The sequence below is a fragment of the Rhinopithecus roxellana genome, chromosome 8 (assembly GCF_007565055.1).
Source record: "Rhinopithecus roxellana isolate Shanxi Qingling chromosome 8, ASM756505v1, whole genome shotgun sequence".
In the NCBI taxonomy this organism is placed as follows: Eukaryota; Metazoa; Chordata; class Mammalia; order Primates; family Cercopithecidae; genus Rhinopithecus; species Rhinopithecus roxellana.
The window spans coordinates 46,742,493-46,756,689 of NC_044556.1; the positions used below are offsets into that span (position 1 = coordinate 46,742,493).

The 14,197-nt window shown below is 39.7% G+C and overlaps 1 protein-coding gene across 3 annotated transcripts in view; it reads left to right on the forward strand.

Annotated features, from left to right (window-relative positions):
- Nucleotides 1-144: 144 nt before the first annotated feature.
- The window catches only part of GOLPH3L (golgi phosphoprotein 3 like), a 52,270-nt gene continuing 38,217 nt past the window's right edge, over nt 145-14,197 (forward strand). The window contains exons 1-2 of one of the 3 annotated variants that reach the window (XM_030936509.1): nt 145-279; nt 2,613-2,807. In XM_030936509.1, coding sequence (XP_030792369.1) covers nt 2,625-2,807 — 183 coding nt within the window. In that variant the 5' untranslated portion in view covers nt 145-279; nt 2,613-2,624. Of the gene's footprint in view, nt 473-2,612; nt 2,808-14,197 lie in introns of all 3 variants that reach the window. The other 2 variants (XM_010387251.2, XM_030936510.1) reach the window with 2 other exon arrangements.

Genomic DNA, 14,197 nt, shown 5'->3' on the forward strand with positions numbered 1-14,197 from the left:
CCAACAGAAACCTTTCGAGATTGGCAGCCCATGTTAGCTCACTCAGCGCCTGGATTGGCTGGTTTAATGGGGGTGGGGAGCGCAGCCCTCTTTCCTCTCTTCCACCAAGGTTCCTTCATTGGATTGACCAGCTGTCAGGTTGAACGCAAACCTGCCTCCTTTTGGTGGTGTTTGTCTGGATCGCAACAGAATAGCTGGGGGAGAGCCTCCCACCATGAGCTCCGATTGGCGGGACTCAACCTTGGTGATTTCTGATTGGCCCAATGAAGAAACACCAAGGTAGGTTGCCTAGTGATCCTGAGGAAGCTGATGTGTTATTCCTTTTCTGCATCGAAGGATCAGGAAGTTTGTGCTCTCTGCGTGGAAGTTTTTCACCTACTAGGACGGGGGTGGGGTGGGGGGAACAGGTGGCCCCCTAAAATACAGCACAAGCTACAGCCTGCGTCCAGCCATAACCCAGGAGTAACATCAGGTAAGCAACGAGAAAATTACATTTCCTAACGTCCCTTCCCCACCCCCCCAAAAAAACTCTAATTTTTAAAATTATTATTTTATGGGGAGGGAAAGGGTTTTATTCATTTGGGCCATTTGTTTTCTTTCAAGTAGGATTTTTAACTAGTAAATGTCCAGGTGAAACTAATTTCTCAAAGAAACCGCCCCACCCCCTCACCCCCACCCCCGCCCCGCGAAGGTTTAAAGTTTCTTGGATTGGTTTAGGAAATAGTCCCTATTCACAGTGCCAGATAGGCTTAGTGCCCTTAAGCATTTATTTCATGGTTCTCTTCCTCCTTCGCTCTTCTTCCCACCTCCCATAACAAATAATATTTGAATTATACCCTTGTACAAAAAACCTTTTGTAGCTCACTTCATTTGTATTTCTATTTTAAATATTCACATGCACTTCTGAGTATTCATTTTAATCAATATACGTTTATCGAGCAATTACAACGTTAAAGACGCTGCTAGTTGCTATGGAGAGTATAAAAACCCAAGAAGACAATATCCCTGTTCTCAAGAAGTTTACAGTTGAGAAACAGCTATACCAAGAGAAAGACTGTAATAAATACTTTAAAGGAAGTGAGTATAAATAAAGCTCTGTGAAAATACAGCTGAAGGAGTGGCCATGAGACATGTAGGTAATAGAAAAGAGGAAGTCACTTAAAGGCCTTCACAAGGCCTTTAAAGAATGGGTAGAAGGTAGAGAGGAAGAGAAAAGGGTGAGGACCCCAGCAAGTACAGAGGAGCAGAAGCAGAAAGAAAGCATGAGACGTTTTTGAGAAAAAGTTTGGCAACAGTACTTATGGGGAGTAATGGGAAATATTGCTAGAGGAGTAGAAACGAGTCCAGTCATAGCAGCTATTAAATACCATTATTTTGATCTTGAAAAAGATACTCCTTTATATAATTGTTGATTTTAAATACTTGTTGTATATTAAAAACTGATTTGTCTAGGTTTATATAAAATAAAGTATGCTAACTATAAACTTTATCACAAATGATTTAGTGCAGTTTCTTTTGACTGTAGTACATAGAATAAAAGACATGTTCTTTGATTTTTTTTAAAAAAAATTGAGAACGAATTTGTTAATCTTTCAACACACTCTTGCCAGTAATTTTTGTTTGCAGCTCCTTGTGTATTTGCAAGATATGGCTAGCCAGGACTAGAGCTGCTAAGTTTACTGACTGTGGAATTACTACACATGATTTTCTGAATGTTATTGTCTAGACTTGTGATCTCCAAAGTGAGTACATGAAATGAGTTATTAAGGTATGGGAAGGAAATCTAGAACATGTATTTCTATTTAGTTTTTTATATTCTTTTTTACTTTTTTTGTGTATGTTTTATGATGTAGTACCATTGAATGTTTATACAAATTAGATACAAATTATTATATGCATTTTGGGGCTGGATGCTCACAATTTTTTGTTGTTCCATCTTACTTGGGATCCATTTTGTGAAAGAGGAGTGACAATGGTGGACATTCACTCCTTCTTTATAGATTATGCAGAAAAAATCAGCAGGCTTGGCCGGGCCCGGTGGCTCATACCTGTAATCCTAGCACTTTGGGAGGCCCAGGCAGGTGGATCACTTGAGGTCGGGAGTTTGAGAACAGCCTGGCCAACATGGTGAAACCCTGTCTCTACTAAAAATACAAAAATTAGACAAGTGTGGTGGCACACACCAGTAATCCCACTACTCAGGAGGCTGAGGCACAAGAATCCCTTGAACCTGGGAGGCAGAGGTTGCAGTGAGCCAACATCGCACCACTGCACTCGAACCTGAGCAACAGAGCGAGACTCCCTCTCGAGAAAAAATAAGAAGAAGAAAAAGAAAAGAAGAAGTCACCAGGCTTGAAAGATGATCATTTATACTGGACTTTAGAATTACTCATTTGATCTTTTGTCAGTGCCATCTGTGAAGTCCAAGCTATTGTACTTTGGAAAAGATACTGTATTACCCACCCATTTTTTCTGGTCATTACTCCTTCCTTTCTTTCTATATTTAAATCTGTAAATATTTCCTATTTGTATACATGTTTAGTATGCATGTATGAATATGTGATTTATTTACATAAGCATACATATGTATTTTTTTCCCCCACTCCCTCCAGAAACAGGTGAGAATGACCACTTTAACTCACCGGGCCCGTCGCACTGAAGTAAGCAAGAACTCTGAAAAGAAGATGGAAAGTGAGGAAGACAGTAATTGGGAGAAAAGTCCAGACAATGAAGATTCTGGAGACTCTAAGGATATCCGCCTTACTCTTATGGAAGAAGTATTGCTTCTAGGACTAAAAGATAAAGAGGTAATGCAATTAGGTTTGCTAGGCTATCTCAAAGACTATTAAATATTGGAATGTTTTAGGAAGTAATCTAATGGAATATATTTAATACTAAATTGGTCTTAGAATTGTGCTCCAACCATCTGAAAGATGGAGGAGTTGGGACAGTGACTGTTACTTGGAGGGTAAAAATCCAGAAGTATAATTACGTGAAGTGTATTTAATTCAAAATTACTCCAAAATTTTAGAAGATAGAGGAGGATATAGTGTAAAGTTTTGTACTTGTAGTTTCCCAAGTCAGATTAAAGGCAAAATAATAACCCCTTATTAAAGTAAGAAAGAGGGCCCACACATCGAAGTCTTCTTCAGCTTTGAGGAGAAATAGTCTTTTAAATGAAAAGACAAGGAACATGTGTGATTAGCTGCCTTACAGAAATAAACAATTGGTAGGTTTCTTATAGCAGAAATAATTTTTTTTTTCCTCGTGCATCTTTATAAGTCAAATATCAACAATTGGATCGGGCACGGTGGCTCACGCCTATAATCCCAGCACTTTGGGGAGCCGAGGTGAGTGAATCACTTGGGGCCAGGAGTTCAAGACTAGCCTGGCCAACATGGTGAAACCCCGTCTCTACTCAAAAATATAAAAATTAGCCATGTGTGGCAGCTTGTGCCTATAATCCCAGCTACTCGAGAGGCTGAGGCAGGAGAATCGCTTGAACCTGGAAGGCGGAGGTTGCAATGAACCAAGATTGCACTACTGCATTCCAGCCTGGACAACAGAATGACCCTGTCTCCAAAATATATATATATATATGGATTATTTTAATTTTTAAAAATTTTTAAAAATAATTTTAGCTTTTGCCTTTTTTCCCTAAATGTCTTATTTAATGGAACATTTATTTTATAGTACAGTTAGTCTTGAGATCCTGAGTCTTGTGATATAACCAATAGTTTTCCTGGCTTTACTACTAGTATACATCATCATCCTTCATTTGTAACTTTTTACTGTGTTTTCTCATCACACTATTCCCTCATGAAGAAGTTACGAAGGTAACATTTTAAACAATCTGCTTTCTTTCCGGGAAAGCCTTAGTAAATAACCCCCCTACACACACACACACAAAGAGGTGTATTTATTACTGGCCTCAGTTTTGAAAACATATAAAATTAGAATGTTATTTTAGATTTTAAAAATACTAAATTTGGCTTTGATAATTATCCTTAGCTAGAAGTAAATTGGCTGCATACAAGTAGTAACAGCTCTTCTTTTCTACATCAATTTTTCGACTTGGGAATACCATTGTTGTTTAGATTTTGCCTTTCATTTATTTACTATTTTCCTTTTTACTTTTTTTCTTGTTAAATTAACAACTTGAACAAAATTTACAAGACCAGTTATAGTCTGTGTATTGTTAAAACTAATATTAGAGACATGCTTATTGTGTACGTGGCCAAGATGTATGTATATCAGAAATTCTTGCCCAGAAATATGTTTTCCTGTTTGCTGAGAAGTTGATGAGGCTTCAGTTTTATAAAAGGCAAATAAGCGAAAAGGCAAAACTAGCTCTCCAAGAGAATGTCAGAATAGGACTGAAGATTAGGTGGTATAAATACTCTTTTGAGACGTTTACACATTACCTAGGAAACAGTCACTGTATAAAAAGAGGATATAGAACTAAAAGCTATTTGATTTGTTTTAGCTTTGAATAGGAATGCTTAATTTCCTGCTGACCTTATGCACTGGAATTTTTGCTTTTGAGCTTGTCTTCATGTGTTTATAATGGTTAATATAAATTTTAGGAAATAGAATAAAAAATAAAGCAGCTCATTGAGAGCTATGGCCATGGACCGTACTTGATATATTGGTGAGATACTGTACAAAATGAGCAGATGGCTGGATGCAGTGGCTAATGCCTGTAATCCCAACACTGGGGAGGCCAAGGTGAGAGGATTGCTTGGGTGCAGGAGTTCAAGACCAGCCTGGGCAACATGGTGAGAACCCATCACTACAAAAAATTTAAAACAAAAAAAATTAGCTGGGCATGGTGGCACATGCCTGAAGTCCTAGCTACCCAGGAGGCTGAGTCAAGAGGATTGCTTGAGCCTGGGAGGTCGAGGCTTCAGTAAATCGAGATTATGCCACTGCACTCCAGCCTGAACAACAGAGCGAGACCTCAATAAATAAATAAATAAATATTAACCACCTTTTGAATTGCTCTAATTTTATTTTTGAGGATAGTTAACAAATATTTAGCTTTCATTTGGCTCAGGAAGAATAAAAGACAATAAATCCTGGCCGGGCGCGGTGGCTCAAGCCTGTAATCCCAGCACTTTGGGAGGCCGAGACGGGCGGATCACGAGGTCAGGAGATCGAGACCATCCTGGCTAACACGGTGAAACCCCGTCTCTACTAAAAAATACAAAAAACTAGCCGGGCGAGGTGGCGGGCGCTTGTAGTCCCAGCTACTTGGGAGGCTGAGGCAGGAGAATGGCGTAAACCCGGGAGGCGGAGCTTGCAGTGAGCTGAGATCCGGCCACTGCACTCCAGCCTGGGCGACAGAGTGAGACTCCGTCTCAAAAAAAAAAAAAAAAAGACAATAAATCCTTAGGTGTGAATGAATAGGTCAAACCTTTTATCTAAGTAATAGTAGTTACAAAAGGCCAGTTACATAACTATCTCTAAAAATATTAAATTGATCTCCAACTGTACTTATTTTTTTCTTATCTCGCAAACTATCAGTAGATTCATTTAATCAGTATTTAATGTGATTGAGGACGCCCATTATGTGCTTAACATTATGCTAAATATTAATACTAAGGTAAATATAAAATAGTATAGTATATGGTGCCTGTCTTCAAGAAACTTGCATTCTAGCTGAAGAGACAAAAAGATACATACTTTTTAAAAGTTAAGTAACCCGAAGGTCCATCAACAGCAGAATAGATAAAAATGAATCATCAAAAAAAAAAATGAATCATCCATTTGTTTAAATGAGTGAAAATGAACATTGTTATACAACATGTATATTTCTCATGTTCAATAAAGAAAACCAAACACAAAAATATACATACTGTATGATTCCATTTATATGAAATTCAAAAAACTATTATATTTGAGGTTGCATATTTAGGTGGTATAATTATTTAAAAAATCAGGCCGGGCACGGTGGCTCAAGCCTGTAATCCCAGCACTTTGGGAGGCCGAGACGGGCGGATCACCAGGTCAGGAGATCGAGACCATCCTGGCTAACACGGTGAAACCCCGTCTGTACTAAAAAATACAAAAAACTAGCTGGGCGAGGTGGCGGGCGCCTGTAGTCCCAGCTACTCGGGAGGCTGAGGCAGGAGAATGGCATAAACCCGGGAGGCGGAGCTTGCAGTGAGCTGAGATCCGGCCACTGCACTCCAGCCTGGGCGACAGAGCGAGACTCCGTCTCCAAAAAAAAAAAAAAAAAAAAATCAAGCCAGGAATTACTATAGTTTTTAGAATAGTGGTTATCTTTTTGTAAGGGATAGGGGAAGGAAAAGGGTGTTAGTAATTAGGAAGGAAAATGAAGAGGATTTCTAGATAGTAACAATTTTCTGTTTCTGGACCTAGAGGAAGTTTATTCGTTTTGTTTTTGTTTTTGTTTTTGAGACATAGAGTCTCGCTCTGCTGCCCAGGTTGGAGTGCAGCGGCACAATCTCAGCTCACTGCAACCTCTGCCTTCTGGGTTCAAGCAATTCTCCTGTCTCAATTTCCTGAATAGCTGGGATTACAGGCGCCCGCCGACATGCCTTGCTTGTTTTTGTATTTTTAGTAGAGACGGGGTTTCACCACATTGGTCAGACTGTCTTGAACTCCTGACCTCTCAGGTGACCCGTCCACCTTGGCCTCCCAAAGGGCTGGAATTATAGGTGTGGCCTCCCAAAGTGCTGGGTTTACAGGCATAAGCCACTGTTCCCAGCCTTTTTTATTTATTTATTTATTTGTTTGTTTGTTTTTGATACGGAGTCTTGCTCTGTCCCTCCTGGCTAATTTTTGTATTCTTAGTAGGGACAGGTTTTCACCATGTTAGCCAGGCTAGTCTCAAACTCCTGATCCCAAGTGATCCACCCGCCTTGGCCTCCCAAAGTGCTAGGATTACAAGCATGAGTCACTGCACCTGGGCCATAGAGCTTCACTTTGGAATAATTAAGCTTTTTACTTTTGTTTTGTTTATTCTTCTGTGTGTGCATTATATTTCACAATGCAAAAGATTTTTTTTTTTTCAGGTAAACAACAATGAAAAGCAAGTTTTTTGCATGTTAGAATGAGCCAAGGGAGTTAGAGAGAGGAGAAACCATCATGGGACAGAGTAATCCGGGGAAGAATAGAAAAAGGCAGTAAAACAAGCCCCGCCTTTAAAAATGGGAGGATTAACATGAATGGAGAAAAGGAAACACGTTCTGGATGAGGGAACCTGAGTGAGCAAGGGTATCATGAGCTTGATGAGTTTGGGAGATAACTGAGTAGGCCAGTGTGACTGAAGTAGGTGGAGAAAAATGGGATTCAAAATCAGTAAATTTGATTTGGACCAGATTATAGATTTTGTTACCAGGTGGAAACTTTTAGACTCTTTCCTTTAGGGAAAAGAGAATCAGCCTAATGAAAACAGCAAAGCCCATTTAATTTTTGTGTCCAAATTAGGACTTAATGACATTTTTATGTTCTTTGTGAGTATATGTTTTAATGTGTATATAATTGCTTATTTTTACATGGTTTGAGGTTTATGACAAGTCAAAAAAAAGAAAAAATCCTAAATGCTAAATTTTGTGTCCCAAACTCCCAAACTTTTACTGGAGAGTTCCCTAAGATCCTCTGTTTAGAATCCAATATTACCATTTTTTTTTTTTTTTTTTTTAGAAACTATGTCTCTTTCAAGCAGGCACAGTGGCTTCTGTCTATAATCCCAGCACTTTGGGAGAAGGATTGCCTGAGGCCAGGAATTCCAGACCAACCTGAGCAACATAGTGAGACCTCATCTCTACAAAAAATATAAAAATTAGCCTGGCATGGTGTCACACACCTGTAGTTTCAGCTACTTGGGAGGCTGAGGCGAGAGGATTGCTTGAGCCCAGGAGTTAAAGGCTGGAGTGAGCCTATGATTGTGCCACTGTACTCCTACCTGGATGACAGAGTGAGACCCTGTCTTAAAAGAAAAAAATAAAATTATTCTGAGGGATAGCTACCACAGACCAGTTTTAAAATATTAAGCATCTGGCCGGATGCAGTGGCACACATCTATAATCCCAGCACTTTGGGAGGTTTGAGGTAGGCAGATCACTTGAGGCCAGGAGTTTGAGACCAGCCTGGCCAACATGGCAAAACCCCATCTCTACCAAATTAAAAAAAAAAAATTAGCCGGGCATGGTGGCATGCACCTGTAATCCCAGCTGTGCTGATGGGAGAATCTCTTGAACCCAAGAGGTGGAGGCTGCAATAAGCCAAGATCACACTACTGTACTCTAGCCTGGGCGACAGAGTAAGACTGCCTCAAAAAATATTAATTAAATTAAATATTAAGCATCATTGTCTTATGAAAAACAATCAAGAAATTTAAATATAATTTGAAGAGTGTAACCTTTCAAGCACGGTTAAAATTAGATACTATCTCAGTTCAATAACACCTCAACTGAGAAAGTAAACATTGAGCATGAGCCTGACCCAAATAAAATAGGTTTATCTCCTGTTGAAATCAGGAATCTGCTTATTTGTTATTATTGCCTTTGGTAAGAGTTTTGATATAGATTATTAACTCATGAACAGTGTTTTAATTGACTTGCTAACGTGTAAAATTTTTCATTTATTAGAATCTTTTATTAAGTTACCTGTAAGGGGAGTGAGCCTATTAATGCTTTTGACTCCTAGTGATCTTTTCATTTCTCATCTATTCAATTTGTGGATAATGTTTTCCAACTTTCTTGGAAAACTTTCTCCTAGTAATACCATTTATTGAATACTTACTACTTACTGTGAAAGAAAAGCTTTTCATCATATTTCTCATGTCACTGTAGTAAAAACTGGCAAAAGTATTATCCTTTGGAAATATGGAAATACATTTTCACTTATTTGTTTAATCACCAAAAATTTTATTGAGTGCTTCATGTGTCATAGAAAGAGAGAACAAAAACAATTGTCCCTGCTTTTGAGGTCAATTTATGATTTAGTGGCATAGGGATGGTTGGAGATGTTGGGAGTAGAAGCCAGAAAGTCAGCAGACCATTTCAGAACAACGTGATATGTGTGTAACTGTGTTCTCAGTAGGAAGGAAACACAGAGGAAAAGCATGTAAATCAGATGGATGGTGGGAAGGAGCAGTAGGAGAGGGAAGGAGAAGGAAGGAGAAGAGGGAAGGAGAGGGAAGGAGAAGGAAGGAGAAGAGATGTTGGGAAAGACTTACAGGAGGTGATAACTCTTTTTTGTTTGTTTGTTTGTTTGAGACGGAGTCTCAATGCAGTGGTGTGATCTCGGCTCACTGCAACCGCGACCTCCCGGGTTCAAGTGATTCTGCTTCCTCAGCCTCCCAAGTAGCTGGTATTATGTGCACCCGCCACCACCCCAGGCTCATTTTTGTATTTTTGTAGAGACAGGGTTTCACCAGGTTGGCCAGGCTGGTCTCGAATTCCTGACCTCAGGTAATCCAACCACCTCGGACTCCCAAAGTGCTGGGATTACAGGTGTGAGCCAGCACACCCGGCTGGGAGGTAATAACTCTTAACTGTAATAAGAGTGAGCAGTCTGTAAAGAGACAGGTTCTAGGAAAAAAGAACATCAACTGGATGTTTGTAATAATTTCAGTGATTTGCAACTGGAATAACCGTAGATATTTGAAAGCATCCCATCTCCTTTTAATGAATTCCAGTGTTTTAAAACTTAATTATCAGAGCTGAACATCCAGTTACATGCTTTATTGTTTAACTTTTCTAAAATTGTGAAATACAGTGTATCCAGAAAATTGTATAAAGCACAATGTAAAGTTTAACAAGTAGTTTGAAAGCCAACAGTCATGTAATCACCAGTAGAACAATATCAGCAACCTGGAAGGCTTCTCTTATGCCTGCCCTAATCACATGCTGCCCACCTCCCTGTAGTTTTGACATGTATGTATATCCCTAAACAATATATTTTAGTTTTACCTGTTTTTAAACTCTGTTTCATTGGGTTAATATTTTAGTGTATTCTTTTATCAGTATAATGTTTGTGAGATTTATCCATGTTGTTGCATATAATTTAATTTAATACAGTTCATTGTGATTAATATTTCATTATGTGAATATACCACTATTCATTCTATGGGTTAGTGCACATTCAAGAGTTCATTATGAACAGTGCTGCTAAGATTCTCCTGGTCCTTGTCAGTTATCTTTTTTCAAACAATCCACTATTATCCACTATACGTATGGGAATTATATATATGAAATTCATGTGTATTTTTAATTATAAAGTATGTTAATGCTATGCTTTTTCAAGCTGCTGATGATCCTCCATCAGGTATAGTTCATCTTTATTACCAATAGGAGATTAGAAGTAAAACTTTTTTTAAGCTGGTAAAAAAAATTCACTACACTAATGAAAAAGTTTTTTTTTTTTTTTTTTTTTTGAGGTGGAGTCTCTCTCTGTCGCCCGGACTGGAGTGCAGTGGCCAGATCTCAGCTCACTGCAAGCTCCGCCTCCCGGGTTTACGCCATTCTCCTGCCTCAGCCTCCTGAGTAGCTGGGACTACAGGCGCCAGCCACCTCGCCCGGCTAGCTTTTTTGTATTTTTTAGTAGAGACGGGGTTTCACCGTGTTAGCCAGGATGGTCTCGATCTCCTGACCTCGTGATCCGCCCGTCTCGGCCTCCCAAAGTGCTGGGATTACAGGCTTGAGCCACCGCGCCCGGCGGTTTTTTTTTTTTTTTTTTTTTTGAGACAGAGTTTCGCACTTGTTGCCCAAGCTGTAGTGTAGTGGCACTATCTTGGCTCACTGCAACTTCTACCTCCCGCATTCAAGTGATTCTCCTGTATCAGCCTCCTGAGCAGCTGGGAATGCAGACATGCACCACCACGCCCGGCTAATTTTTTATATTTTTAGTAGAAATGGGGTTTCACCACGGTAACCAAGCTGGTGTTGAACTCCTGACCTCAGGTGATCCACCCGCCTCAGCCTTCCAAAGTGCTGGGATTACAGGTGTGAGCCACCGCACCCAGCCAAAAAAAGTTTTTAAAATTAGTCAATCAGTGTCCAACTTATCCATTATTGGCTATGAATGAAGAAAATTGCTCTCGTTAAAAAGTGATTCAATCCTAAAACATTTTATTATAATTAAAATATTAATAGCAGGCTGAGCAAAGAGCAAGACCTTGTCTTAAAAAAAAAAAAAAAAATAGGCCGGGCGCGGTGGCTCAAGCCTGTAATCCCAGCACTTTGGGAGGCCGAGACGGGCGGATCACCAGGTCAGGAGATCGAGACCATCCTGGCTAACACAGTGAAACCCCATCTGTACTAAAAAATACAAAAAAACTAGCCGGGCGAGGTGGCGGGCGCCTGTAGTCCTAGCTACTCGGGAGGCTGAGGCAGGAGAATGGCGTAAACCCGGGAGGCGGAGCTTGCAGTGAACTGAGATCCGGCCACTGCACTCCAGCCTGGGCGACAGAGAGAGACTCCATCTCAAAAAAAAAAAAAAAAAAATTAAAAGTCTAAGTTACTACCTGGTCTTACCTTTTAGTTTCCTGATTGTGCAAAATGAACAATAAGTCTCCCATTAGTTACTGCAATTGTGAATAGGGCAACTGTATCAGATGGGCTTGTCAGGTTTTTTTTCTTTAAACATAAGCTGTTAAAAAAATTTTTTTAACTTTTGTTTTTTATTATATCTAGGCATATTAACCCCAAATAACTATTTACTATTGTTATAAAAAGAAATAAACTGGAAGACCAAAGACCTGTTTTAATAGTAGGAAAACATAGCTTAAGCTATTTCATTAAGATCTTCTCCCTAATTCTCCCAACCCCCAAATGCACACAGTACTCTTCCAAAATATAAAATATCTAGTATTGATATTGAGACAAAGCTGCCCACTTGAATTTGGGATTTTGGCTGTAACCACTGTGCCTATAAACTTGCTGTCAGCCATTTCATCACTTTTGCCTCCATATTTTATGTTTGTATAATTTTCAAAACATTTTGTACTTTCCATTGTTTAATCCTGCAAGGCGGATATCATTCTGTTTATAGGAGTCAAAGTTAAATGATCATTTGAGCAATAAATTGTGGAATTTACATTCAAACTGACTCTGCAACTGGGCATGGTGTTTCACTGCCTGTATTCCCAGTGGTTTGGGAGGCCAAAGTGGGAGGATTACTTGAGGCCAGGAGTTCAAGACAAGCCAGGGCAACAAAGTGAGACCCAGTCTCTACAAAAAAATGAAAACTTAGCCCTGCGTGAACCTATAGTCCCAGCTACTCAGGAGGTTTAGGTAAGAGGATCACTTAAGCCCTGGAGTTCGAAGCTGCAGTGAGCTATGATCACACCACTGTGCTCCAGCCTGGGCCACAGAGCAAGACCCTGTCTCAAAACAGGAAAAACAAAACAAAAATAAATATCTGACTTTGCAGTTTAAAAGGACATGCTGACTGGGTGCGGTAGCTCACACCTATAATCCTAGCACTTTGGGAGGCCGAGGCAGGCAGATCACAAGATCAGGAGTTCAAGACCAGCCTGGCCAATATGGTGAAACCCCATCTCTACTAAAAATACAAAAATTAGCCAGGCGTGGTGGCGTGCGCCTGTAATCTCAGCTACTCGGGAGGCTGAGGCAGGAGAATTGCTTGAACCAGGGAGGCAGAAGTTGCAGTGAGCCAAGGCTGCACCACTGCACTCTAGCCTGGGCAACACAGCAAGATGCCGTCTCAAAAAAAAAAAAAAAAAAAAGACATGCTTACAAAGCAAGTTTCACATGTTTCTCTATATTTCTTCCTGAAATAAAGAGAATTGTTCAGGATCATTAACTGTTTAGTGTGACCCAAATAGTTTCCCCTCCTTGGGTAGATTCATATGGATTTTATCTTATTTATTTATTTATTTATTGAGACGGAGTCTCGTTCTGTTGCCCAGGCTAGAGTGCAGTGGTGGGATTTCAACCCACTGCAACCTCCACCTCCCATGTTCAGGCAATTCTCCTGCCTCAGCCTCCCGAGTAGCTGGGACTGTAAGGTGCCCACCACCACGCCTGGCTGATTTTTTATTTTTAGTAGAGACAGGGTTTCACCATGTTGGCCAGGTTAGTCTCAAACTCCTGACCTTAAGTGATCCACCTGCTTTGGCGTCCCAAAGTGCTGGGATTACAGGCGTAAGCCACTGCACCTGGCCAGATTCATATAGATTTTAATTTATGCCTCCTATTAAGATAAAAGATTATTGTTTCGCAATAATATTTGGCATATGAGTTATTTTTCAAGTCTTATCCGTATCTTTCTTGTTCAGATGTTTAATACCCCAGCAAAGCTCTCTCTTGGAAAAAGATTTTGGGATCCTGTAAAAAACATTAACTAGGCATCAATAATGTCAGAAAAAGGGAAACTACTACTGTAAGGAATTCTGAATGATTTTATTTTATTAGTTTTATTTTTACTTCAAATTTTCCATTCCATTGCTTCAAATATTAAGGAGGAAATAGGAAAATTCTATACATTATTTTTCTCTTCTCCTTTTTCAAACAAGATATTCTAGTCATAAAGGGCAACAAGTCCAAGTAAGAAGTTTGAATAACCCAACTGGCAAAAGGAAGATATGTTTAAAGAATAAGTAAATAATATTTAATTATAATTATCATATTATTGCCAAGCATGGTGACTCACACCCGTAATCCCAGCACTTTGAGAGGCCGAGGCGGATGGATCACCTGAGGTCAGGAATTCGAGACCAGCCTGGCCAACATGGTGAAACTCCATCTCTATTAATAATACAAAAATTAGCTGGGCGTGGTGGTGCATGCCTGTAATCCCAGCTACTTGGGAGGCTGAGGCAGGAGAATTGCTTGAACCCGTGTGGCAGAGTTTGCAGTGAGCTGAGATCACGCCGTTGCACTACAGCCTGGGCAACAAGAGTGAAACTCTGTCTCCAAAAAAAAAATTAAAATAAAAATAATTCACATCAGAAGGTCTGGTGTACAAATAGTCATTATTTTTCTTGTCAGTTCACTCTTCAGCTATAGATTAGAACCCATGTCACATATCTTCCTTATGGAAGGAGGGAAAGACTATTATACTAAAAAGAGATAAATATGAGTAAGTCAAATAGTGATTTGTTCTTGCATCTTAAAGCTTAAAACCAAGGGTGGGCATCATGGTTCACACCTGTAATCTCAGCACTTTGGGAGGCTGAGGCAGGAGGATTGCTTGAGCCCAG